The sequence below is a fragment of the Aythya ferina genome (genome assembly GCF_964211825.1).
Source record: "Aythya ferina genome assembly, chromosome: 3".
NCBI classification, from domain to species: Eukaryota; Metazoa; Chordata; class Aves; order Anseriformes; family Anatidae; genus Aythya; species Aythya ferina.
The window spans coordinates 37,512,373-37,539,214 of record NC_140298.1 but is presented as its reverse complement, the minus strand read 5'-3'; the positions used below and the strand labels follow the sequence as shown (position 1 = coordinate 37,539,214).

General features: G+C 40.3%; 1 protein-coding gene and 2 long non-coding RNA genes across 8 annotated transcripts in view; 1 reads left to right on the top strand and 2 right to left on the bottom strand.

Moving 5' to 3' along the window:
* Positions 1–18,821, top strand: part of EPAS1 (endothelial PAS domain protein 1) — a 118,633-nt gene extending 99,812 nt beyond the window's left edge. For all 4 annotated transcript variants that reach the window (XM_084514877.1, XM_084514876.1, XM_084514875.1 and 1 more), the window contains 10 exons: positions 4,467–4,573; positions 9,451–9,598; positions 10,350–10,558; positions 10,884–11,071; positions 11,955–12,065; positions 13,259–13,743; positions 14,785–14,908; positions 14,997–15,114; positions 15,643–15,837; positions 16,516–18,821. In XM_084514877.1, coding sequence (XP_084371003.1) covers positions 4,467–4,573; positions 9,451–9,598; positions 10,350–10,558; positions 10,884–11,071; positions 11,955–12,065; positions 13,259–13,743; positions 14,785–14,908; positions 14,997–15,114; positions 15,643–15,837; positions 16,516–16,667 — 1,837 coding nt within the window. In that variant the 3' untranslated portion in view covers positions 16,668–18,821. The remainder of the gene's footprint in view (positions 1–4,466; positions 4,574–9,450; positions 9,599–10,349; positions 10,559–10,883; positions 11,072–11,954; positions 12,066–13,258; positions 13,744–14,784; positions 14,909–14,996; positions 15,115–15,642; positions 15,838–16,515) is intronic.
* LOC311434616 lies at positions 483–13,361 on the bottom strand. The gene is made up of 3 exons (XR_014691603.1): positions 13,240–13,361; positions 8,817–8,926; positions 483–1,625 (listed from the first exon to the last, which is right to left on the bottom strand). It is a non-coding gene; the product is annotated as an uncharacterized lncRNA (long non-coding RNA).
* Positions 17,977–26,842, bottom strand: part of LOC311434615 — a 40,310-nt gene continuing 31,444 nt past the window's right edge. For 2 of the 3 annotated variants that reach the window (XR_014691600.1, XR_014691601.1), the window contains 2 exons: positions 20,266–20,374; positions 17,977–19,434 (listed from right to left, as the gene is read on the bottom strand). This is a non-coding gene — a long non-coding RNA (uncharacterized lncRNA). The remainder of the gene's footprint in view (positions 19,435–20,265; positions 20,375–26,842) is intronic. The other variant, XR_014691602.1, reaches the window with a different exon arrangement.

Here is a 26,842-nt window from a genome sequence, read left to right as displayed (position 1 = left end):
ACATAGAACAGGAGCAATCTGTTAAAATGAATTATTAAATTAGTTAAAATTATTATTTTGTTAATAAATATATTTAGGTTCAGATAGACCAAGTGAGTAGGAGACAGAGTCCTGTTGCAGTTCCTGATGCACCCATCTAGACTTTTTGCCCAGCAGGGCAGATGCCCCCCAGCAGAGCAGCTCTGCCTCTGAGGAGCAGCCAGGGGGTCCCAGGCTTGTGCATTTTTTGGGCTTGGGTTAGAGTGGAAGAAGTCATGAACATGTCTCCAGTGCTGTACCGCAGTGCTTGTCCAGCTTTACCCCAGAGGCAATGGCTGTTTGGGCTTTTTTATTATGTTTTTTTTTTTAGTATAACTTTGTTTGTTTGTTTGTTCCCGGCAAGACCAATTTAACTTCAATAACTTGGTAACAGTTTGAATACAGAAAGGCTTTGTTAAGGGATACACACCCTCACACACAGAGTCCACACAAGGGCTGACAAATACACACCCAGCTATTTTTTATGAGCAGTAAACATTACAGTAGGCTTTCACAAAGAGCCTGACTTCTCAGTGCTGTTAGCTCTCACCATACTATTTTAACTCAAGTAATAGTATACAATAAAAACCTTTGTGCTCCTGTAAAGAGACAGAAAAGCAGCAAAGCCCAATTAAAAAAAAAAATAATAAAAACACCTGAAATAGCTCATCTCTTAGGAGACATAGCCTTTGAAGAAGTGAGCTTTATTTATGTTTTGCCGTGTCTCAGAGCTAAAGAAGGCCAAAGTTGCATTCACCTAGGTGTAGGATTCAGATATTCTGTTCCTCTGTTGTGTGTACCTTAAGCACAAAAGTTTCCCTTTACTCCACATCCAAGAAATGGATGCATTAAAAGAAACTGAAATAGTGCTCAAAAAGCATTTAAATAGCAGTAGCTGAGACAGACCTGCACTGGAGGGCTACTGCCCATCCCTTCCATGTGTGCTCTGAGATTTTGACCCTGCTGCATCATGGTGACAGGGTTAACTCAGAAAACTGAAGTGCCAGTTTGGCAAAATGAAGGTTCCCCCAAAGGTCTTTGTGCTTTCAGGGAAGGGTGGGTTAGCAGGAGAATAAATGGCCTCTCAACCCACTCGTCTTCTCCAACAGAAATTAGTATTCTCCTCCTAATTAGCAACAGTGCAGCTTTTTCACATGCAGAGAAAACACAAAGCCTAGCATGACAGGAGAGCCATCCAAACCCACCATGCAGTTTGTTTTCCTATTTTGTCATTCCACAGCTTGCACAAAGAGCAATTTTCTGTCTGGTGCCTAAGCAAAAGTAGAAGTCTTGTGCTTTGGACTCAGGTTTTGTAAATGACCCGTTGGTCCCATGGGGCATATAAATTTCTGTGACTTTTTTAGCTTGGTGCTTCTCATAGCTCCTCCGTATGACGCTTTTTCCTTTCCACTTACTGCTCTGTGTGTTCATTTGGTATTTTATCTCTCAGAGAGGCTCTTGTGGACTGCTTGCAGAGCTCGGAGGATGCTCTAAAATGGCCAGAGCCAAAGCCATGCTCAGGCAACATCAGCGGAGTGGCTGCTAAACCACTTGCTGTGCTTCAGCCTGTTCAGGCTGTTAGCTGCAGCCAGTCTTCCACAAATGTCCTGGAGAGGAAGAGGACAGAGGTGACAGAGACGGGAAAAAATAAGAGAAAAATAAGTATTTTCTTCCTAAGAGTGTTTAAAGAGAAATGTAATGAAGCTGAGTAGTGGTAGCACATTAACAGATCAATTAGCTAGGGCAGAGGGGCTGATAAGCCTTTTATTTTTTTTAAGTAACTATTCTAAAACTATTACTCTTGACTGGTATTTCACTGTTACCTGGCCTGGGTTTAGAGTTTGGTCAGTATCTTGGGGTTTGTAGGTATCTTAATTTTTTCTTTTTGTATACATTTTACTTGGTTGAGGTAAAAACCTGCATACCACTTGCTAACTTTAATCCGAGACCAAATTCAATGTAATTAAATTTGACATAATCACAGCAGGATTACACTATGAGTCTTTCTGTGCCATGGAATGACACGAAGGGTAATTTTATAGTAAGGATACTTGTTATGACCTGATCAGTAATGAATAATTTGAGAGGAGAATTACAGGATTGGAATAGACAATTTTGGCACGCAGATTGCAATCCATATATGAAGAGAGTTAAGAGTCCCTCAGCTTGCTGTAAGGCATGGTTTCTGCTCGCTATCTCAGTTCCATTGTTGACACCCATTATGGTTGTGGTGTGGTTTGGGATTTGCATTGGTGTTCCTTGGTACATGATGCTTCCTTTTTTTTTTTTTTTCTTTTCTTTCCCAATTCTTTTATTTCCTTTTCATTCTCCACATGCAATCCCCACTTGTCTTTGAGCTCCAAGTGACGGGATTAAGATTAAATCCTGCACTTTAAAAGCCTTCCCCTTGTGCTGAGCTCCAAGCTAATCTTGATGGCTTTATGATATGATGCGAACCAAAAGCCAGATTTGCTGTTTTTGAAGGTTGCATGTTTACACTGGTCCTGGCAAAAGCCTCTGGCCACTTACACCAATGTATGACACCAACTGCACAAAGGCAAGCAGCAAATGTACTTCGGGAGCCTTTATTTTGTTAGGGCTCCTTCTGTATTCAGTGTTTTCTCCTGACGTTCAGCTCTTGTGACTCACTTGTTATGAGAACTTCTGCTTTTATTGAAAAGAAAAAGCATTGTGGTTTCGGAGAAAAGTTATAGATTTGACTGTGTTGCAATTTAAAAGATCAGAAACTTGTCAGTGAAGACAGTCCAAAAAAAGCAACTCTTTGAAATCTGATTCAAGAATTTCCCCTTTGTTGGTCTAGCTGTAAGCGTAAATAAAGCTGTAAACATAAACAGAAGACTAAATCTTCTGGGGGAATTCAGTAAAATCAACTACAGTCTTTGCTTAGCAGAGCCATTGCAAACTCAGGTTCATTCCGTGGAGATCAGGACAGAGAGCAGTTATCAGCGTGACAAACCAAGGTGTCCTGGGGGTATGAGCTACACGCGTCTGTGGAGGCGAGGGAAAAGCTGACTCAACACCTTGGCTTTCAAACCCTACACAACGCAGCTACATCTTATTCGTCTTCCTTGCTCGAGGGGGATCCAGATCCCTGCCATGCTCTTGTTCTGTTTGTTTTGCAGTATTTACATGTCTGTCTTGTGAAGGCATGCTTTTGTCTGGAGGGCTGGGCCACAACTGTCCTTCCAACAAGTACACAAAACCCCAAACCCAAACCGGGGGTGTGCATCTTAGAAGTAGCAGTGCGGTAACACCACTAATCAAAGAGCTGTAGAGGCAGATAAACCCTACCAAGGGAGTTTAGTTGTAAAGCATAAAGCTCAGCTCTTACCATTCGCAGCAGTGATGTGCTCTAAGACGTGACCATCCCTCTCCAAACTTCCTGGCTTTTTAAGGCTTATGGCAGCGTAGCAATCCGTTTGTAGTTGCTTTGAGATACTGCTGGGCAACATTCCGGGCTGTTATTGCACTTCCAAAGCTAGGAAAAGGCATCTAAGAGTTGCTACTGACTTGAAAAACAGTAACTCTTTTCCTTATTATTCCAGATGATGGTATCTTTGCTTTTGAATGCATATAGAACGTTAATTTTTACTAACTGTTTTTTCTGCAAAGTTGCATGTGATGGATTTTATTCAAATTTAATTTAGGAGAAAACAACCCTTTTCCTCCACCCCCTCATTAGACAAAATCATCTGCACAGTTTGATGACCTATTTTCATTTATTCAGAAACTTGTGACAAATCCTGCCTTGCCTGAGTACTCAGAAAAGCTCTGAAAAAAGTCTAGTTTTTCAGACCATAGCTTTCTTTGTGTAAAATCCTACTTAGTTTGTGGATTAGTCACCCAAGTAACCTAATCCACATGGTAAAGTTCTCATACAATTGAGAAACACTAAGTAGAAGAGCTGATTTGATTTTTTTTAAAGCCCTTAATTTCTCACCTTGCTTTATTATTTTATTAAATGTAATACCCAAAGTAGTGAGTTAACACGAGTATATTTTAAAAACTTACATAAACTTTCAAAACTGATCGTGCCAACTACTACTACCTTGCACACGTTTATTTTTGGATGATATAGTGGGAGTTTCTGTATGTAGTGGACAGCTTGAGAACTTTGCTAGTAATGGTTTCCCTATTGTGAGCTTCTGTAAGAGATGCTGTGCAATAGGCCTGGGAAAATTTGCAACACATCACTACTGTAGGAATATTTTTTTTTTTTTTTTGCAGTAGGAGCAAAAGACAACCTATTTTGAACATGGAAATGTTTAAGAACATGCTTGGAAATTCTCTACATATCCTAATGACTTTGGAAGTTCAGGATTTCTCACATTGTGGTTTTAATTCTTTTAGTTTAGGAACTAGAACTGAGACCTGTGAAGTGCTGTCAGGTGATAGGAGTTTTAAATGTTTGTTTTTTCTTACCCTAGAATAACAGAACTGATTGGATACCACCCAGAGGAGCTGCTGGGCCGTTCAGCGTACGAGTTCTACCATGCCTTGGACTCGGAGAATATGACCAAGAGTCATCAGAACTGTAAGTCATGTTCTTATTTTTTTGGTCACAGTTTGCACATAGATACCTCAATAAATTGTGAGGATGGGTATTTGTGTGTGTATTCTCTGAGAAAAGAATTTACACTCTGCAAGAAAGCTTACATGTTACTATGTTTGTCTCCCTGAAAACTGCTCTTGCTCTTTCCACAGGGACTGATTTTTGCCATACTTAAAAATAAATTTGGATTATAGCTAAAAGAGGATCTTTTTCTAAGGGATAATGCATAGATCAGCTGAAAAGTTGAAAAGATGGGTTAGGCAATACTAGCTTGGTTTTACCATTCTAGTGATAATGAAGTGCATGAGTGCGTTTACTGGTATTAGTCTACCATTGGGCTCAGCAATAAGGGCAGTTGTAAAGGGCAATAGGAAGAGCTTAATGCAGCATATTTTTTAATGTCTTTCTTCTGCTACCAAATAAAAACTACCTTCCCCACCCAAAACAGGTGTGCAAGAAGATTTTCTAAAAGGGATAGTCATTGTACAGATAACATATACTTCTAGGAACAGTTTCTTCTTGTTATTCTTATGCCTTTGTAAAGTGCCACTCTTAGCTGTTCTTAATATAAAATACCTGAATCATTTTGGGAGCAGGGATCAAAGCCAAGGTCTGTTCCCTCTATTCAGCAAGCCAGCCACACAATTACACTTTCTCTCTTGCACATAAAGTGTCTTAAAATTATTCAATTCAAGTCTTCAGTCTCTGTCCTTAAAAGTGGCACTTATACTGGAGACAGCGTGGTGCCCACTGTACACACAATGCTTCCCACCTCTGGCTGTTACAGCCACTGAACTAGTAGTGCATGGGAGAGTACTCAGCAAAAAGTCACTAAAACTGCTGCTGCTATTTTTATAAAAACAAGGCAAAGCTGCTAGACTGAAGCACATGAGTTTAAAAAAAAAAAAAAAAAGAAAAGAAAACCAACAACAACAGAAACCACATGTAGTTAACTATGATCAAGGTCTCTGTGGCTCAGGAAAGTCCATGACTTAGATCATGTCTGTGGGGAATTACCCACCAAATATACTTACAGAGAAAGTATTTCTGTACATCTCAGAGAAAAGTAGCAGTAAAGAATAGCTGTCTGACCTTAGGGGGAAAAGGGAATATGTGTTAGCTGCAATGGCAAGGATTCAGGATAGCTTTGAGTTGAATGTTATTTGAAAGAATGTTTGGCAGTGATTAAAGTTGTGTGCTGTAGAACAGTGTTGTTATGAATCATTCTGTTTCCAGAACTGCTTTAAAAAAAAAAAAAAAAAAAAAAGAAGCACAACACCATCCTTACAGAGGGATGTCTGGGAATATATCTTTTAAAATTGTTTCTTTGAAAGTGTGTTCATGGTTTTAACAGTGAAAAGGAATTAGTGATATTCATAGATAAGATGTGCATAGCCTATGCTGAGCTATCAAGAGTCATCCTGTGAAAAATCGGTGGCTATGCTGTACAGTTGGTTTTGAATTGCTGAGTTTCATTTCTAAGAATGGGATAATGCCAGAGAAGGAATGAAATGAGAATTGGCAATCTTTTTGGTAGCAGGAGAGAGAGCTCATGTTGGTTTATCCCTATTTAATTAATTAGATAGGACCATTGAATCAAGACTAGTCCATGTAAGGATTTCTGGAGAGCTTCTGCTAACCGTCTTATCCAGGCATTGATGGAGGCTTCTCCTCCCTGTAGCAATTGGATTCATCTCATGGAGGGCACAAGATTACACCTAGATTCCCTTTGTGCCGATAGAAAAGGCACAAGTCCTACGGATAGTTGCTGTTGGGCATGGACTGACTGAGATGTTGAATGAAGCCAAAGGAAGGTGTAGAGTGGTGAGTTAACTAGCAAAAGTGCTCAAAGCACAGTGCACTACACAGATAGTAAATACTTAGGATTGAACTCTTCCACAGTGTATATGATACTGTACAGGATCAACATGGATGATCTCTACTGTTGGAAGCACTGGACCACACTCCATGCTGTGATTAACCAATAAATGCTTTTAAATGCTTTTAGTCCTTCTAAGAGAAATGCTTCCTCTATCTTCTGGGACAGTCAGGGTTCTTAGCAAGCTGTGCCTTCAGCAAGCACATAAGCCCTCTGAGTAGGAAACCCCTAGGTTTCTTAATGTGTGCCATTATTACTGAGATGTTGTTTAGTGCACAGGGCAACCAAGCAGGCACACAGCTTACTGGTTCTTCATGGCCATGTTCATTTACACATGGAAGTATGCACCTCCTGGCTTACATAGAGACACAAGTCAGAGTGCAGAACCAAATATGGTATTTGTGTTCAATACTCCTGTATTTATTAAACTAGCACTTTATTAGAATTATTTTATATAGAGTATATATTCATACAACAATATAGGCATCAATTCTGATAGTGCCAACCGCTTAGTATTGTAAAGATACGTAGGAGATAGGAGTCTGAAGATGGAAGAGAGAGGGAGAAAAACCTCAAATGAGTCTGTGAGATAGAACTCTTTCCCTTCCTTCCAATTTAGTGGAAAATCAAGCTCTGTGCAGTTTTACTATACTGTGATTTTAGTTTTCAGTGCCAAACTTTTTCAATACTAACCTTGCATTCAAGCAAGGCACAGTAGTCTGTGTTCTGAGTTGGAAATATAGTTGCATATAGAATATGAAAGTCTTAATTAGTCATCATCAAAAGAAAGATTAGAAAGCATTTGGCAGCAGTTAGCATACCCAGTTTTTCACATATTATGCAAGCAAGGTGAAAATCTCTGTTTTGTTACATAAATCTACACAAGTGATTGACTGTAGAGCTATATTTTCCATTCAGGGATTAATAGTCAATAAACCCTTCTAGTAGGGTTGGGTCGTGTTGCTGTTAAAGCCAATGGGAATTTTGCTGTTGACCTTGTTGGGGAGCTGTTGTCACCATCTGGGGCATGTCACTTGGTAGTACAAGCAGAAGTTCAATAAGCCTTCCAAGTGAATCATATTTCTTAAACATTTCTCAGCAATTAAAAAAGCAAACTTTATATTAAATTAAATTCATCTCTGCCTCCCCCCTTCTCTTCCCCAATATAAGGTATCTAATGTGAGCATGTTTCATTGAGATGATACTAATTCTGTAAAGACACAAGAATGTATGTATGTAAGTATATAAATGTATATGAAAGAGAGAGAGAGAGAGAAAGAGAGAGAGAGAGAGAGAAAAAGAGAAAGAAAGAAAGAGAAATCCACTCCAAAGCCAGAACCTTTAATGCAGCATTGATAACAAAGTCAGCAGTTACAAGTGTATTAGTAATTTATGAGATTACCCCAAGGAGGGATTCTGCTGTACTTTATTATATCAGAACATGACATGCTTTGAATAATATTAATAAAAAAGATTAAAGCAGTAAAAAGCTTCTTTGTAATGTAGCAGGCGCCTACACTGTGACTCTTATTGATGAGCTGATGATTAGGAAGCAGTGTAATTATGTTTCACAAGCAGAGCAGAACAGTTCAGTCACTAAAACACTTTGAAATGAAAGGCTTTTGATTTTGTTCCACCAGAAGTATTTAATCAATAAAGGTAATGTTCTACTTTGTCTAAATAAATTAAATAAAGGATGATTAGATACTCCTAGGAAGAAAACAAACAAACAAACTTCAGAGATAGAAAGATAAACACAGTAACAATTATCTGCAAACCAGTTGTGTTTCCAAGGCCTGCATTGTACATTTGTGTGGTGGCAATGTAGGAGAGACTGACAATAAATAGTTTCTGTTAATGGCCACATTCACAAGGAATTTTTCTGTATAAAGACTGCAGAATCAAGTTCCAGCCTTCCTGAGCCAATTTGCTTTATTTTTAGGGCATTAGTTTGATGGCGTACTGTCTTAATGCATAAAAGCTGTTTAAAAGGAAAGATTGCCAAAGTGTTCAAAGGTTTTGTTGTGCCAGTTCCCATTTTGCCACTCAGCGCGACTATGTCTGCTTACAAATACAACCTCTTGTTTGTACTGCCTGCATACTCCAACACTCAGCCCTAATTTTACCACTTTCAATCAGCAATATTTTCCCCAACTGATGACTATAAATTGCATGATAATATCCCTTGCTTTTAGGAAGGGGTTTGCACCTGGCAGCACATCATAAAACTACACGTCTCAGAAGTCCAGAGCTCCATACTGAAATCTCATTCTCCCCAAGTATTACAAAATACCTGGGGGATCCTCAACCTTTCAGACATCTACATGAAACTTTAAACCCATTTACCTTTCTTAACGATGCCTTTTTAAGTGATATTACTTCTTCAGTCACTTAAGACCACTGTTGTTCTGGTGATATCTTCGCTTTCATTGTGTTGTTATCTCCAGATCCTTACTCTAAGGCATGGAAAAGAGATTGGTATGAAATGAAATCATGACAGTAACTTTCTGTGGAGATTGCTTTTAAATCATCTGATTCTTGGGAATATCCATCACCTAAATAAGGAGACTATTGAATAGCTTCCTAAATAAATTTCCTTTTGTACAGATCCATTTGGGAACCTAAATTGAGAGCAATTGTACTAGAAAAGGGACTTTAAAGAAATATGCAGTGGGGTTTATTTGGGGAGCAACTAGGATCTTATATTGAAATCAAAAAGTCCCACACCTTGATTTGAATACTCAGTCCATCCAAAGAACTCAAATGCCATGCACCTTGAGTGGGAACATCAGCTTAACAGCCCCTTTTATATCAAAAATGGCTGAATTTGCCAGAAATTAAGCATCCTTACTTACAAATGTTTTTGTGTGGTTTTGTGTAATGAAAACTCAGAAACAGGTTTATTTAAATTACTGTTACATATAGTGCATTCTAATTCGTGCTGCAACATTATTTTTATTTCTCTGCTCTCATTTCTCAGTGTGCACAAAAGGTCAAGTGGTGACTGGCCAGTACCGTATGCTTGCCAAGCATGGTGGATACGTATGGCTGGAGACTCAAGGGACTGTCATTTACAACACGCGCAACCTACAGCCTCAGTGCATCATCTGTGTCAACTATGTGCTGAGGTAAGTTGTGCAGAACAACAACAAAAACAACACACTTAAATCCATCTGCTGGAAGAAATGCATTAATCAGGTGTTTCTGAAGGGTCTATTTATCCATTGGTTCTATGCTTAAATCAGTTTAGTCATGTTTGTTCAAGCTTGTTTACTGATGTTAGACGTTCATGAAGAATATGGCATCACTGTTCCCATACAAGCTGTTGAAATACACTATAGTCTCTTCTACAGAGCAACTGCTCTGCTAGTAGACCAGAGAATAAAGCCTGCAGTAAAGATTTTGTTTTGCAACACAATGACTAAATATGTTTTATTTTTCTAGTACAGTGACAAGAGAGATAAAATTCAGTAGTAATTGTAACTTGTGTTGCTAGGAAAAGCCATTTTCCTCCTCAAAAATCAGGACCACAGAATAGTCTTTGTCTGACAAAACCCAAGTATTTTTGGCCCTAGATGAGGCCAAAATAGGAAATACTTATTTGAGTCTGGGTCATTATAGCCTGGACTACATCCCTTGAAAAAACAGAGCAACAAAGCCCCGAGTATTCCCACAGAAGTCCTGACCACACTCTCTGCGTCATCTGAGATTGTGGTGCTCAGCAACGCTGGAACCGTGCCTCGCCTGTCAAGAGCCTGGCATTCCACCGAGAGCCACCAAAATGCTCTTACAGCTGATCTTTAGAGAGTCTGTAATACCTGTGTTACCACATCTTTTTCCTTTACAGAGCAAAATGCCTTAAATCTTTTTTTTTTCTAGTGAAATTGAGAAGAATGATATAGTGTTCTCTATGGACCAAACGGAATCGCTCTTCAAGCCTCACCTGCTCACGATGAGCACTGCCTTCGAGAACGGGATCCCCGGGACAGAGAAGAGTGATTTCTTGTTTACTAAGCTAAAGGAAGAACCAGAGGAACTTGCGCAGCTGGCACCAACACCTGGAGATGCCATTATTTCCCTGGATTTTGGTTAGTATTTGTGCAAATAATTTTTGTGTAACAAAGAACCATGTATGAGCCTACATTTAAGAACTTAATAGACAAGTTCTGTTTGCTGTGTAGAAATTAGGAGTAACAGTCATAAGAGCCTGTGTGCTCATATCAGTAGAAAATTTCTGTGAATGAGAGCAGAATCAGGTTTTTCTTGCTGACTAAACAAGATACAGTAAGTCTTTGCCAACTTATTGTTATGGCAACTAGGAGCAGGGTTCACTTTTAATGAATAACTGTAGTTATATCATAACAGGGCACGCGAGCTAAAGGCATCCATTAATATTGTTACAACTCTATCCAGGGACACAGAAGTTTGAGGAAGCCCCTGCCTTTACCAGCACTGTTTTGACACCAAATAAACCCTGGCCAGTGGAAGTGAAAAGCCATGCTGCTCAAGGTGAAACACTGACGATACCATCCTTTACCATGCCTCAGATTGCACCTGGCAGCAGTACTCCAAGTGCAAGCAGCAACAGTAGCTGTTCCACGGTAAGAAAAGCTTTAAAAAAATGTGAAAGCGGTGTTTTCTGTGTAGGTCCATCAATATATGCAGGTGATGTTTTCATATTAGCAGTCCTGTCTCAATGCTTGTAATCAGACCCAGCATAACTATATCCCTACTGTACTGTGTATACCTTAAGGATCAATAGCAAAAGTATCAAATGGGAACTATATCATGCCTTTGTATTTTAATCCTCATTTTGTCCCAGCTCAGTCAGTAATTATGATAGTCTATAAACCAACTGGTAGATGAACTTGCAACCACCATTCATGGAATTAGCCTTAAATGAAATGCCAATGTAAAATGGTCTGGCCACTAGCACAATCTCCCATAGACCAACCCTCTTTCTGTTTGTTCACTAGAAGCTACAGTCTTCATCCAGAAACCTTATCCAACACAGGCTCCAGAGAAAATTTACCCAACAGAGTAGCTCCATGCAGTTCATCACTGAAATAATGAATGTACTTTCAGGGCATTGCCCTCAAGAGCAGGAGCCACTCTTAGCCAGATCTTTACTAGATAATGTCCAGTTTAAATGAAATCATTGAGGTGGTGCAAAGCATTTCCTTTCTTGACAAAATCATTTATTAGTGTACCTACCATGTTACTGGTCTGAGTTTCCAAAGACAGCTAGGTTCCTGTATTGGGTGCCTCTGCTAATTGGTTATGTCTCTCAAATTTTGTAGTGACAAGTAATCTCATGTTGGAGAAAAGGATGTGATAGGTTTTGATGACAGTACATATGCAATCTTGCTATTTTCTCTTCATAGCAAAGATCTGTTTATCTGACTAGCACAGTATAAGCTGCATGATGCTAAGGCAGCACTGTGGTTGTCTTGCTGCTTATAGCAAATTCTCATTTCTGTGCAGCCAAGCAGCCCAGGAGATTATTACAGTTCTGTGGATGAAGATCTGAAGATTGAGGTGATTGAAAAACTCTTTGCCATGGACACAGAATCAAAAAATCAGTGCAACTCCCAGGTAAGGAACTAATATCTCTTCCAAATCCATGAAAATCAGTCCTATGCTAGGAGGTAGTAGAGATGCATGCTGTATGTGCAGGTAACAGTGACATAACATGCAAATTGCATTTGCACACGTACACCAAAACTTTGATGCACAACATTAACACGGTCATACACTTTCAAAAGCTGTGGTGTATATTACTGTCCCTAACTGTATGGAGTAAGTGCCTTAGGGTATCACTGTGGTGGCACTGCTAAGAAAGAAGCAGCAGAGAGCTTCAGAATTTGGAAGTTTCTGTAGACTGGATAAGAAATACAAGCAGCAGCATATTTTTTTAATCTGGCCTGATGAACAGCAAGTAAACATCCTTTCTAGAACAAAACATAAATAGACTAATTCCTGCAAAACCTCAAAATGAGAAATGTTTGAGTTAACCCTAAGAGGCAGCAAAGTTGCTCACCGCCACTTGCTCTCTCCCCCACAGTGGGATGGGGGAGAGAATTAATTGGAAGGGTAAAAATGTGAAAATTCATGGGTTGAGATAAAGACAGCTTAATAAACAAAAGCAAAAGCTGCATGTGCAAGCAAAGCAAAAATAAGGAATTTATTCACTACTTCCTATTGGCAGGCAACTATTCAGCCATTTCCAGGAAAGCGGGGCTCTATCATGTGTAGTGGTTTCTTGGGAAGACAAACATCATAACTCTGAATGTCTCCCTACCCCTCCTTCTTTCCCCCAACTTTTATTTCTGAGCACAGTGTCGTGTGGTATGGAATATCCCTGTGGGCAGTTGGAGGCAGATGTCCTGCCTGTGTCCCCTCACAACTTGTTGTGCACCCCCAGCCTCCTCCTTGGGGGTGTGCAGGGTGAAAAACGGAGAAGGCCTTCATTCTGTATGCACTACTCAGCAGTAGCTAAAACAATGGTGTATCAACACTGTTTTGCTCACAAGTCCAAAAACATAACACTGTGTGAGCTACTAAGAAGAAAATTAACTCTGTTCAGTTCAAAACGAGTACAACATTTATGCCATTGAAAGAAACAAGACATTTCTATAAATAGGAGCAGGTGAGTTTCATTTACATAAATTCAGCATACAGTGACTTTCTAGCTTTACAGTCTCCCTAGTAGCGTTTCACATCACATCAGCACAACTGTTATTAACTTTTAGGTTCTTTATAAACTTACTTATTTCATTTTTTTGCAGACTGACTTCAATGAACTGGACCTTGAAACCTTGGCTCCTTACATTCCTATGGATGGAGAAGATTTCCAGCTCAGCCCGATATGCCAAGAAGAACGTCCTCTCTCTGAAAGTGCACAAAATACCCAGCAGAGTCTAAGTAGCATGAGTACTATCTTCCAACCCCTTGCTTCTGCTTCACAGAATCAGTTCCTCCCAGAGAAATATTGCCCACAGCTATCAAATAAAAACATTAACCCTGGTCATGGGTCACTGTCATCTGTGTTCTTCAACAATATGAGTAGGTCATCGCTGCCACCATACCACGACCAAGCCAGCACTCCCCTGTCTTCGATGGGAGGAAGACCAAACACCCAATGGCCACCTGATCCCCCATTAGAATATGTTCCAGCTAAATGGAGACTCATGGATAAATACTCAGGAACCTTATCAAGTTCACCCTCAGGGCCCCCAATACATTCTCCCGGCATGCCCGTATATAAAAAAAGGTAAGAGCTTCTGTATTATAATTGTCTTTTACTCAGGAAATATCTGGGGGAGGGAGGTCGTAATCTTGAAAAATTCTTTTCCTCAGTTCCGCTGAAATAACTTGTTTTGAAAGGCATCAGATTGCAATTCTGGGGAAATTGTTGTGGTCCTCTCCCAGTGGCAGTCAGTCAAGTAGAAGCACAAGCGGGCTATCTTTCTGTTGCTTGTAAAGACGTGTGACTGTGTTTCATAGTTGTCAAGTAAAAATTACGCAAAGTAATTTTGCCAAGCCTGCTTTACTTTCTGATTTTGCACATGTTTTTCACACAACAGAAGACAAAGGAGAGACAGGGATGACAGTACACTTATTGCTGGCATGTATAGGTACTACAACTAAAATTTAGAATAACTTTTTTGTGTTTGTTTGTTTGTTTTTCTCTCCAGCTCTTCCTCATCTCTGTTACTTTCTGGTACACACAAACAGTATGGGATGAGGTGTAGCTCAGAAGTCACGGTCCTGGCAGTTTCCTATCATTTTGTCTGTAGCTCTTGGGTAGCAAGCAGAGTGTGGGTTTTCAAAGCTTGCCATGAGAAACAGTCAAGAAGTGCATAAAATAGGCACAGTCCTTTTAAAATACGGAGTTGTGCAGTTTACCTGCAGTTTACCTGCAGTTTGCTTTCAGGGTTTTTCTTGTTGCGGGCAGAAATGTCAGCATCTGAACATACACTTGGAAACAGAAGGTTTGTCTCCAAACAGCAACTTGTGTGTTACTATGCAAAGCAAGGGGATAGGCATGGCTCTCAAAATCCTAAACTTAAAAAAATCTCATGACTCTTTTCCACAGTATTTTTATGCCTGTCTGGAGATTTCTAGAGGCTGTTTATGCTAATCTTTCATTAGTCTTTGATCCCAAAAGTCAAATGTTTCCAAAGCTTGTAGGATGACTGACAAAAGGAAACAAAAACACGTGATGTCCAGCGTCATGCATCAAAGGCAGCTTAAATGGAACTAGGTTGTTTAGATTTGCCTCCCTGCTCACCCAAAGATCCTTTCTCAACAGGCCACTGGATGCTTTTGGGCAACGAGGCATAGATATAAACCCAGCAAGAATTGCTCTGTCTAATAGTTTGAAACTGAAGCGACAACTGGATTATGAAGAACAAGCATTGCAACAACTGAGTGGGGTAATTATGAGAAAATGCATCCACTTCAAAACTATGAACATACCAAGATCATCAGTGTGATCATGTTTTGTTTTTCTCCAAATTGTAGGGAGATCCATCTGTCACTAACCCATCTCACTTAATGTGGAAGAGAATGAAATTTCTCAAAGGGGAAAATTGTTCCTTGGTTTCAGAAAAGAAGTCTCTCAGCACAAGTGTTCTTACTGGTAAGAGAAAAGAAATTGATTTTGCAATGTTAAGTGCTGAAACAAAATGTTAAGAAAATTTGAATAGAAATAAAAACTCTTTCAAAAGGAAATGTTAATAAGCACTGTCAAAAAATCAGTAAGCTAAAATTAGAGATCAGTTTGTATCAGTAAGAGCTAAATGATTTATGGTACAGTTGATAGCTACCAAGTAGATTGTTTCCTATATGTTCATGCCCTTGCTTTGGAGGCAATAGGGATCAATTTAATGGAGGTGGGTTTAGCTAATGCTGATGTAATGTGCAGACATCTCAGAGATAGAACTGATACTTCCTCTCTGCAATATTGTGCGCATTTATTTGACTGTCTTGAGTACAATACTACTCCCAGAGATAGCACTGGTTTTGGACATGCTTTGCTACAATATGTAGGGATGTCTACACTGTGTGATCATCACGCTGATGATTGCTTTGCTTTGAATTAGTATTAGCTACTGTAACTATTACAATAGCTTAATTTAACTTCTCTTTTTCCTTCTATGTAAATTAGATGAGTTTGTCTGTAACTCGAGAGGCCTGAGCCAACCAATGAATCAACTGCAACAGCAGCAACAGCAACAACAGCAGCAACAGCAACCCACCTGTGGCAGTCCTGGTGAGAATTTGAAAGCAGGAGCGTTTCCCCCTCAGTTTTACAGTTCCCATTATCAGGACTATCCTGCCCAGCCAACTCATAAAGTATCAGGTAAGAGACTTCAAATACAGCAATTGGAAATAGCTGATTACATGAAGTAAAAACTTTAACAGAGGACGATAAACTGAGAACCACAATTTTGTTTCACAAAATGCAAAGTTAAGTGTTGTTTAGTATGAAACGTTAACGTTTACATTTGTGATATATGAGGGAAAAAATAGTTTTGCTCTTCATTTCAATTGAACTTAACGCCTTTGTGCCTTGGTGGTCTAGCCATCCTCTTACGTATTGTTGCCTTGTGATGGAATTGATTAAACTATACTAAACAACTGCAGTGCAGCATTGATGCTTGAATTAGGTTACAGTCTAACATATGCCTTCTACAAATGACAATCAGTAATGAAGGGAGGTTTATGTAGAGGGAGTGCAGGTGTCAATTTAGAAACTGTTGTTTACTATAGCTTTCCTCACTTGCACCAGTATCATTTTCCTCAGAGCAATCTAAATTGGGAATAGGGGTGGAAAACTTCATGCTTGTAAGCTGTTATGGCTGAGAGGCATAGGTTTGCTCTAAAAACTGTAACTGGTGGTGTTCTGAGGCACACTGACATAAGTAGAAAATTAAATTGTAACTAATATAAACAGAAGAGGGAGGAGAGGAAAGAAGTTCTCGCTCTCTCATTCTCTGTCTCTGGTCTCAGTGCCATGACTCACTTTACTCTCTTTCAGGTGTGACAAGTCGTCTGCTGGGACCCTCCTTTGAACCATATTTGTTGCCTGAGTTGACAAGATATGACTGTGAGGTTAACGTCCCTGTTTTGGGCAGTTCCACGCTTCTGCAGGGCAGTGAACTGCTCAGAGCCCTGGACCAGGCAACCTGAGCGATCCTGCAATATTCCTTGGCCTATACTGTTCAAAACAGCTTCAGTTTTTAAATATATTTTTGCAAGTAGACAATTTCTAATACCAATACACTTTTACAGGATTTTACTTAGATATTGAACCTGTCCACATTACCAAATAGTGGCCTTTTGAAGTTACTCACTTTATTATTCATGTTAAAGAAATACATCTACTGTATTTTCTCTATTGCAATTAATGTGTTGTTTAGAGAGTTTGATTACCCTCCCCTTATCTCATTACCTGTAATTTATACTCTCAGATTTTCTTCAATTTTCATGCTAGTAAAAAGCTGTGGTATAAATGCCTCATCTTGTGATACTTTGGCTGCAGTACTGCAAAGATTTATTTTTATTGCCAAAGACGAATGAAACAAATTTGATCTCCAACCACAGTTTTTTGTTGATCTGCCAAATTGATATCCTTTGAGTCTTTCTGTTTTCCAGCATTTATTGTATTGTAACTTTAATAACTTTTGGGAAAGCATACTAAAGAAAAAATTCCCAGCCTTCTGACTCCCTCCCCTTCCCTTCATTTTTATACACTTTGTTGAAAGAAATGTGAATGGTGAACTACAATGTTTGTGGGTATCTGTGAAGGTTGCACGTTGTAAGCTTTTTTCCTCAGAAGCAAGCCACATTCTCAGCTGACTTAACCTGGCTTAGCTCTACAGACAAGGGAGTCCTACAGATTTACCCCAGTGGAGGATTGTTGTTTGTGTTGGGATTTCTTGTTTTGTGCTTTGTTGTTCTCTCTATTTTTACACAAAACAGATTTTTTTATTATTATAATAACTCTCTGGGTCAGTTGTTAATCATCTCTTGGTACTTTTGCTGTATCTAGGACACAACAACTATAAGAGCTGTTTCTGCTAGAACTAGTAGTATTTCTTAGGATGTTGCTGACACTTCAGGAATCTCACCAATGGCCAGTACTAACATCTCTGAATAATGCTAGCCTTTTTCATGTTATATGCTAGCTAGCAATATAATTCCAATATTGAATCATTAAAACTAAAAGTAGTATTTCCCAGTATATTAGGCTAACTCAGTTATAAGTAGACAAAAATAATTAAGGATTGTGTAGTGAGATGAATTACTGGCGGACAGGTCTCTCTCATTTTAATTTACCTTATATTAGTCAAGATCTGAAATGTCATTAAATTCAGCCAGACATTTTCAGAACTTCAACTATCATTTATTGTCATGCACATATTTTAAAAAGTAAGGCTTTGAATGCTTTCAAAGGCTAAGGTTGAAATTAGAGTGTACTTAAACAGCAAAAATATTAAGCTAATAAAAGGCAGGTGAGCAGTTCTGACTCTGAAATGCATACAAACCAGGGTAATGTATTGGAGTATGTCCATCTTGTTTCCTCCACTGGTATAGATCATTGTAGCTTTGCTGAAAAAAATGGAACAGTGGCAATGTACAACAGGTAAAAAATCTGGCCCAGAAACTTAGAACAAAGATAGGCTTCAGTGGAACTGGAAGTCTAAAAATAATGTGTTTTATAAATTTGCTTTCTATCATGCACTGAAGCTTGCAGAGAGGGAGCCTTGGGTTCATTGAGCACTTCGGAGATCGCTGTGTTAAGTGAGTCTTAATCATACACACTGTGCACTCTTAGAAAAGCATATCTTTTGTTGTTATTATTATTGGTACATAACATTAAAAAAAAAAAAAAAAGATATAGCCCCTATTGCAGCTAGATCTTTCAAGAGTTTATTACCAAAAATAAGCTACTCCTAAAGTGATCTTATTTCTATGTGGGAAAAAAAAAAAAAAAACAACATATTTTAAGCATCAAAAAGTAATGAAAATTGACAAGCCAGATTTGACAAACCTTCAGTGGCAAGGACTTAAAGGCTTCAAGGATTAAAGACACTTGAATACTGCTCTTTTCTGTTTCTTACTTGTGTAGTTTCAGCATTAAAAATGTTATACCCTAACAGTTTACTAAAACACTCTGAAAAATATTCCATGTCTTAATATTAATCATACTTTTTATCATAATTATTTCATAATCTATATTGCTGAATTCTTATTGACAATATTATAACTGTATGGGAACTTTAACTTGATAAGGAAATGTATTTTGACACTGATACCTTATTAAAGTATACTGATCCTAAATTCTTTGTGACTCATTTGCTATGAATTTGTCATTTGTTGTATCATTGTAAAACAAAAGTATTTATTAAATTATTTATAGAAAATAAAGGTTTGCATTGATCTTTACAGAACAAAAGAACAATCTAAGGTTGCCCATATCTGAGACCTGAGAAGTAAGCTGACAAGGGCCTGTACTGTCCAGCTTTTTTTTTTTTTTTTTTTTTTTTTTTTAGAGTTTGCCAGTTTTCCTCATACGGAGTATTAACACCCTGTAGACCACACTTCTAGAACCTTTCTTATTACTTGTACTTCTGCTTCAATTTCAAAAGTGTATGTCTACCTAGGAGCTGAAGATGCCTGTCATAATGCTACTGTGAAAAACAGCAATAACAATAATTTGTCAAAACAAGTACTTGCCTAGAGACGTGGTCTTGGATTTCAGGGGCTGAACTGCTGCAGTATCCCACTGCAGTTTTTGTGGCCATCGTATTCTGGCAGTCCTGGCGCATCCATGAATATGGCTGTCCCCAGGCCAAGCTGCTTCACCCAGTCCCGTGTTGCAATGCTGCTGCTGAACACTCTGATCCTTTTCCTTGCAGAAATTACCATTTCTGCCAGCACAGTAACCATCATGCTGTAGAACAAACACATTAAAACTGTCACTTTCAAACATGCACTTAAATGCTGATGGACTGTATGGAAGCTGTTGGTGCTTAACCCCTCTGGTAACTACTGCTGAGTTTTTCAAACAACAGTGACTCTTTGGAATAATGTAAGTGGGCTATCATCACCTTGTTTTCCAGATGGGATGCCAGGGTGGCAGTGACGAGGTAATGGGGGTGTGTATGTTGCCTCCCTTTTACAGCATCCCACTAGTCTTCAGGGCACTTTGACAGAGACCAGCTCAGCATGTCACAGCCTTCACCAACTAAGGGGTGGGGGAAAAAAAATAAATAAATCACTGAAATAGAGAACAGGAACTACCTGTTCACATCAAGTGAACATAAAGTTCTCTTTTAAAGGTTGCAATCACTAACAGCTAACACTGTCCTCAGCTAGTGCTGCCAGACACTACTTTCTCAGGGTGTCCGAACACCCTCCTTTTATCTAGCACACCTACACATCTCAGGTTAGTGAGCTTCAGTGTTTTTTCCCCTTATGTTTAGGACACAGCTGGATGGCTAGCATCTAGCTAGCAAAGCCCTGACACTGCAATTTATATACCCAAAAGACCCAACCTCCCACCCAAAACTTAATACATTGCATCAATAGCTGAGCTTTGTTCTGCTGAACAGAGGTTTAATACAGCTTTTATAAACCTTTATTTTCTCCTGTATGCCAATAGAAGTGCTTAAAATCAAATGTACATCAGCTGTCACTGTGTAAATGCACCATTTCTTGGCATCCAAGCTTACATTTCTAACAGCATAGCCAGAACTGAGCAATTCTGTTGTTCAACGCTCACCATTTTCTGCTGAAAATCAGGCAGTTCTGTGAAACTCATGATTTGGGTTGGTCTCAAGCTCAGGCTGATTTTCTAGTCTATCATCTTTTTAAAGTGATCGAGCCAATGCCTGCAACACAGATTTCAAGCAGGTGAGAGTCATACTCTTTTCTAAGCAAATGGTTACAACAAAATACTCAGGCCTCAACATCCCAGTGTATTTTGTGATTTACTAACAAAATGCAAAAAAGCCCAGATAAATAACTTGGAGCAAAGTCCACCTATCCTTTCAAGCCAATTCCTAAGCAATACTGAGATCTGTGGACAGCAGGTAATTCATCACATTTGTTTGCCACAGTGGTGAGAGCACAGGATAACAACAGGCAGTCTAACTTGCACCTGCTCTTGGTCTACGTGGTGATGGTTATTCTTCCTGAAGAGCTTTACAGAACTATTAACATACATGCCAGTTTGTTTTTTTTTAAAGTTATAGAGAGAAGTAGGAATATTCACCTACATTTAAATAAACAGCATTAATTTTTTTTTCCCTGCAACTTTCTTATAATAGGCTTCCAAGAGACACGGAAAAAATATCAAAGAGAAAAAAAAAAAAAAAAAAAGAGAGAGAAAAAAAAAAAAAAAAGACAATTCTCCACAATGTTTTCTTAGGACAACCAAACCTGTCACCCTCCCACAGCTCTGCTGCCCCAGCAGCACACCAGCCACCTCCTGGTTACCTGGGGCTGTGCGTTAGCCCCATGCCACCACTCTCACTGGAGGAAGCCAGGCAGGGGGTCCCACTCCCCAGCCTCCGCTCAGTGTTGTTGCTTTGCCCTGGTCAACTGAAGCAACAAAAGCAGCATTGGAAGCTCTGGCGATTGGTATGAACCCCATTTTTGAGGTGTTCAGACTAAAAATGGATTCAAATAAATAAAATGACTTCATCTGCTCAGTTTGGAAGCATCACCTACTTCTGTCTGAAAGCCAGCCCACAGTTTTGGCAGTGTGTGATTTGCCACAGGTCTCACATGGAACATTTTTCTTGAAGCCCTACATTCCTAGACTCAAGGTCTTCCGTAATTCTCTTCAACCATACCTCTCAATTAACGATGCGGTGACACATGTTTAAGATGTCTCATTAAGGAACAGAAGCAGAGGCGTGAGCCTGGATTGCAATCTCTACCTTTGTGCCCTTGGCACGGGGCAGTAACAGGCAGATGGGTGCAACCAAAGCTGCTTCACTTCTCTGCTATTTGCTGTAGAAAGTGCTCTATCTCAGCATCTCAGCAACAGGGGCTGGAAGGGCCACTCAGAGTTGGGTTGCATCTTAAAAATCCAACTCCATGTAGCTTCATTAATCAAAAAAGGAAAAGGAAAAAGAAAGATAAGAAGCCCCACAAACTCTTCAGTCAAAAGGTCTGCGTTTAGGTCTTGGAATTATAGACAGAGCTGTCCAGCTAGATTCCCAAAGTCCTCAGAAAACCATCAGCTTCAGAAGTTCTCTATCAGAGCTCATGTTGGAAACATCCAAACCCCATTCCCACTCCAGCCATTGGGCACGACAGACCTCAGTTCTTGCCCTGAGATGAAAGCAGATTTAATGCTGTGGGTCACAGGAGGTGTGCATGTCCCTGAGAGCTGCCCGTTCATGCCAAACATTTTCTTCAGCTATTAGATGGCTGTTCTCATTCGCTACTCGGGCAAGCGAGAGTGGTAGTACAGATGATAAAGGTTCTTCTGGCTCACAGACTCTTTCATCACCCCCTTGACACTTTGCTTAGAGCAAAATCCTAACAAATATCAGAAGTACATAGAGTTTCTTTTACAGTTTTGAAAATGAGAAGAATTGAGTATTTTCCCCAGGTGCCTGAACTCTGTCTATAAAGCCAGAAGAATTTCTTAGCTGTAAGAGGTGCAGTATGGTTTTACTTCTTTTGCTCCTATCTTAGCACTATAGAGCTGTAATTAGCAGGAGGAGAACCTGGATTTGTGGTTCCCCAAACCTGCTCCCCAGACAAGTAGTTTGCATTCAGGACTAAAATTAAGCCTCAGATAAAGAGAGGAGCGTGCACACAAGTTACAGCACTCTAAGATCCTGTTACGTGCTTGATGGACACCAACAACCATACCTGGGGTGTGATTTCTGAGTCCAGCTGTACCCCCTCACGCTTCCAGCCCTGATTACATGCTCATCCCTGATTTGGGCCATGCGGAACTCGGAGAACTCCAGGGTGTCCTGGAGGAAGGTGACCCAACAAGGATCTCTCTGGCTCAGTATAAACCCATAACTCAGAAAAATGGAAGATTACAACTCTCACATGCAAACTAAAGACCACTCATACATCAGCCAGAGAGCATGATCGCAATGCCAGTTTAGTAGAGCTTGTCAGAATAAAGCTTTTTCTAACAACACAAATGCATTTCCCAGTTAGAACTGTTTAAGCAACTGGATTTTATTTAGGAATATCCAGTTAAAAAACCAAACAAACAACAAAAAACCAGTAGCTTAAGTCTTGTACTCTTTTTCCCAAGGATTTTCACAAAAGCCAAATCTGAGGTAGGAGGAGAAAGCACAAATCCCATTTGCAGTTGCCAAAACCCAGACTGAAACCCATGGCTCCCTGGCTTTATTTTGAAGCAGAATTTACACGGACTTCTAAGTTGCAAACCACAAAGGTTGCATCACACAATGAGCCTTGTGATCCATGTATGCTTTTTTTTTTTTTTTTTTTTTTTTTAAATTCACCCCTCCTCCACACAGCAGCTCTACGACTGCTGACAAATGGATGTTGGCACCATTCACTTTTGGATACGTCGCATGACATCTACTGGCCTTTTTCCTGGAAGAGCACGCAAGTACGACTGGTGTCTCACCTTACCGCTAGCACAGGCAGCGCTGATGCTATCTGCAACCCCAAAAACACCTTGGAGTTAACAGAAAGCAAAGCAACAGAAGTTTGCTGGGAAAACAGGTTGCTCTCTGTTATTGTAACTGCAACGGCAAACATCAAGACGAGCTTTCCTGTACTTTGCTCAGCTACATAACTGCTCCTGTTAATTAGCCTGTTTACACCTTTTATCACAGCTTGTTGTTCACAACTTCAATTTCCTTCTACTTCAGTAAGGTTTTGGTATCATAGTCTTCAGGGTCAATCTGATCACTGCAGACACCTCCCAGATAAAGGAGGGGCCAACACTGAATAATTCAATTTTTGCTCAACCTCCCCCTCTCTGACCAAAACCTCTCTTCTGCAGAAAAGATTCTGTTTAATGATAGCCAACACCTTGAACAACTCTGCACTGGTTTTGCTCTTATCTAGCATCACAGAATCACACAGAATCACAGAATTTCTAGGTTGGAAGAGACCTCAAGATCATCGAGTCCAACCTCTGACCTAACGCTAGCAGTCCCCACTAAACCATATCCCTAAGCTCTACATCTAAACGTCTTTTAAAGACCTCCAGGGATGGTGACTCCACCACTTCCCTGGGCAGCCTGTTCCAATGCCTCACAACCCTTTCGGTAAAGAAGTTCTTCCTAACATCTAACCTAAAACTCCCCTGGCTCAACTTAAGCCCATTCCCCCTCGTCCTGTCACCAGGCACGTGGGAGAACAGGCCAACCCGCACCTCGCTACAGCCTCCCTTGAGGTACCCATAGAGAGCGATAAGGTCGCCCCTGAGCCTCCTCTTCTCCAGGCTGAACAAGCCCAGCTCCCTCAGCCGCTCCTCATAGGACTTGTTCTCCAGGCCCCTCACCAGCTTCGTCGCCCTTCTCTGCACCCGCTCAAGCACCTCGATCACACTGCCTTCCCCAGATCCATGGTGACCAGTACCTCAGTCTGTACAAAGCCACCCAAGTATTCTGACAAGTGGGCAAAAACGTGGCTTTTGCAACCATCAATTATATCTTAATATACTGAATAAACACTTTAACTTGTACTTTCGTTTTTAGAGTGAGTTCTCCAACCTCAGCCCTTACAAGCTCTCCCTCCCCCCTGCGAAACCATGAAGAAAGCATCTTTAGAAAAACAGAGTCACTAAAATACTCGTCTGGGTAACCAGCAGAGGAACCAAGAACCAATGAATACCTGGAACTCCCTTAAGTTCATTGAAAGACAGGGAACAGTCAGGTCAACAGTGCTGTCATTCTCCTTTTTGGAATGTAGGCCCTGCTGGTCAGAGTTTATTTGTACTGAGGTTTTGTATTAGAAACACACACACTGCTAAATAAGAATTTGTTCATCCAGGATTTCTTCTGTCCTGCTCAGAGCATAAATTCCACTAACGTGTGCTGGAAATAAACAGAGTGAGAAGCGTCTGTGCTCCGTGCTCAAGAACCAGAACTGGTTTCAACAGCAGGCTGCCGTCCTGTGCATACCTGAAACATGTGTCCTGAAACCTGCTCGGAGCAGGTCCTCTACAAAACCTACCAGGAGAACACTTTCCGTGGTGGGTACACATGGAGCAGATCCCAAACAAGCCATCTCAGAGTGCAGCAAGTGCTCCTGCCTTTTGCTGCTGAGCCATTCCCAAGGCTACTTCCAAGAAAACAGAAGCAGAAGGGATCCTCCTTCCTCCCCATCCCTTTTCCTGTGTCTCCCTTCCACAGAAATCCCTCAAAGCGTATTTTGAGTCCTATAGGCGAAGTGCTGTGCTGACTCATGCCAAGGAAGGGAACAAATCCCACATGTTTGCACAGCCTAAGCCACAAACCGATTGCTGAGGGGTGACCATTTGCAAGCCCCTGCAAGGCAGCTCTCTTGCAGGCTGTGGCAGAAAGCCACGCTGTCTGTGGGGCATTCCCGACCCGAGGCGGGCATTTGGACTCGCTGCAGGGTGGCCATGCCAGCCAGCACGGCTCTTCCTCATGGCATGGGCCTGAAGTACAGGAGCTGAACGAGCTGCTCATTTCTTTTCACTCCCAAAACCCATTTACTAAGGTTTAGCACAGATAACGCACAACCCTCATCTGTATGGAAGAAGGAGGTGAATGAGCCTGGTGATGTGCTGCTTCCACGGGTCATGGAGTTACTCTGTGGACCTGCAGCACAGAGCGACACTAAAGCATGGGAAAAGCTGCTTAATAGGAAAATTTCCCAGAAAGCTCTCCAAAACTCATACTTTCCACTTTCACACTAGACCCCAAGCCTCACTGCACAGCCCACCCAGGGTGCTACAGATTGCATCCTACCAGGGTACTACAGATCGCATCCTCCCACAGAACCAAACCACAATGGCAGCAGCTTGGTAGGACCAAAAGCAGTGAGTATCACAGGGTCCCCCAAGTACACTCCTGCTCAGCAGCCCTTGCTTTGAAGCCAGACCTCTTATTTTCTCACATCAGCTAATTTCACAGCAGACACACACTTACACTCGTTACTGCAACCCACAGCCTTTCCCCTCATTTCCTAAATACCAAGATGCTGAATTTTCCTCCTGCCTATTGTATCATCAATTTGCTTTCTCATGACACCTAGTATCATTTAGAAATCCTTTTCCAGATGCACTTATTGGAAATGAAGGCAATGTGATTGCAAAAGGAGTTCTGGGATCTTATTTGTACCACTGTGAGTCATCTCTAGAAACAGTATTGCAGCAGCACCAGAATTTGCATTCAAATTATTTGCTCTTTTTAAAGTGAGCTACAAAACACAAAGAAATTGGACAGTCCATGGTCACATGCGGCACGCAAAGCCGGTTGGTAGTTTGAGATGTCTGTAGCATTAAACCCGTCCACACCAGAAGAGACACAGTCTTGCAGGTCCGAGCTCTATTAAGAAAACTCAGTATTCAAAAACTAATTCTAACAGACAGTACGTCGCAGCTCTACAGCTACAGCTCTGTTGCACCTGCACCATACGGTGCCCGTAACCCCAATAACGTCGACAGATTAAACTTGCCCTCTTCCAGGATCTCCACGAAGATCCAAACAGGTATTTTTATAACAGCCAAGCAAACGGGACAGAGTGCATTTGAAGTCGGATGTAAACAGGATACAAAGAGGCCTTTTTGAGAATAATGCAGACTATTCTCTCCATTTTAAAAGTGAAAACAAGTAGACTTTCATCCATTTTCAACCAATCAAAACACATTCGTGCTCAATATTTCTTTCTTCTGAAGCTTTGTCACTTCTTCACATTTTTCAATTCTGCTAAAGAAACAAAAAGCATTCTACTGATTCGTTTTTTTTTCTTTTAGTTTCTTGCTGTCTCCCCCAACAGCTACAGCAATGTAATTTACAGGCCCTAAAAATGAGCTACTCTGAAAACTTAACTTTTTAAACAGTTCAGAGAAGGTGGCTGTCATACTTTCATTTCCAAGAAGCAGTTTGTATAGATTTTAGTACAAACAATTCATGTCTATGTCATGTTTCATTTTCATGCTTCACTTTACAACCCACTAATCAGAGTAATGAGGTTGAATGTGAAGAAATCTCTTTGTTTCAAGATGAACAGCCTCTGAAACCACATTTATAATGGTCTTTCCCTGCTTATTCAAATCCCATTTGCAAGCAATAGCAAAAAATGGCATTACAGAATTTTTCTTCCAAACTCTAAAGAAAGCCATTTTACTGCAACATCCCCTGTAACTCACA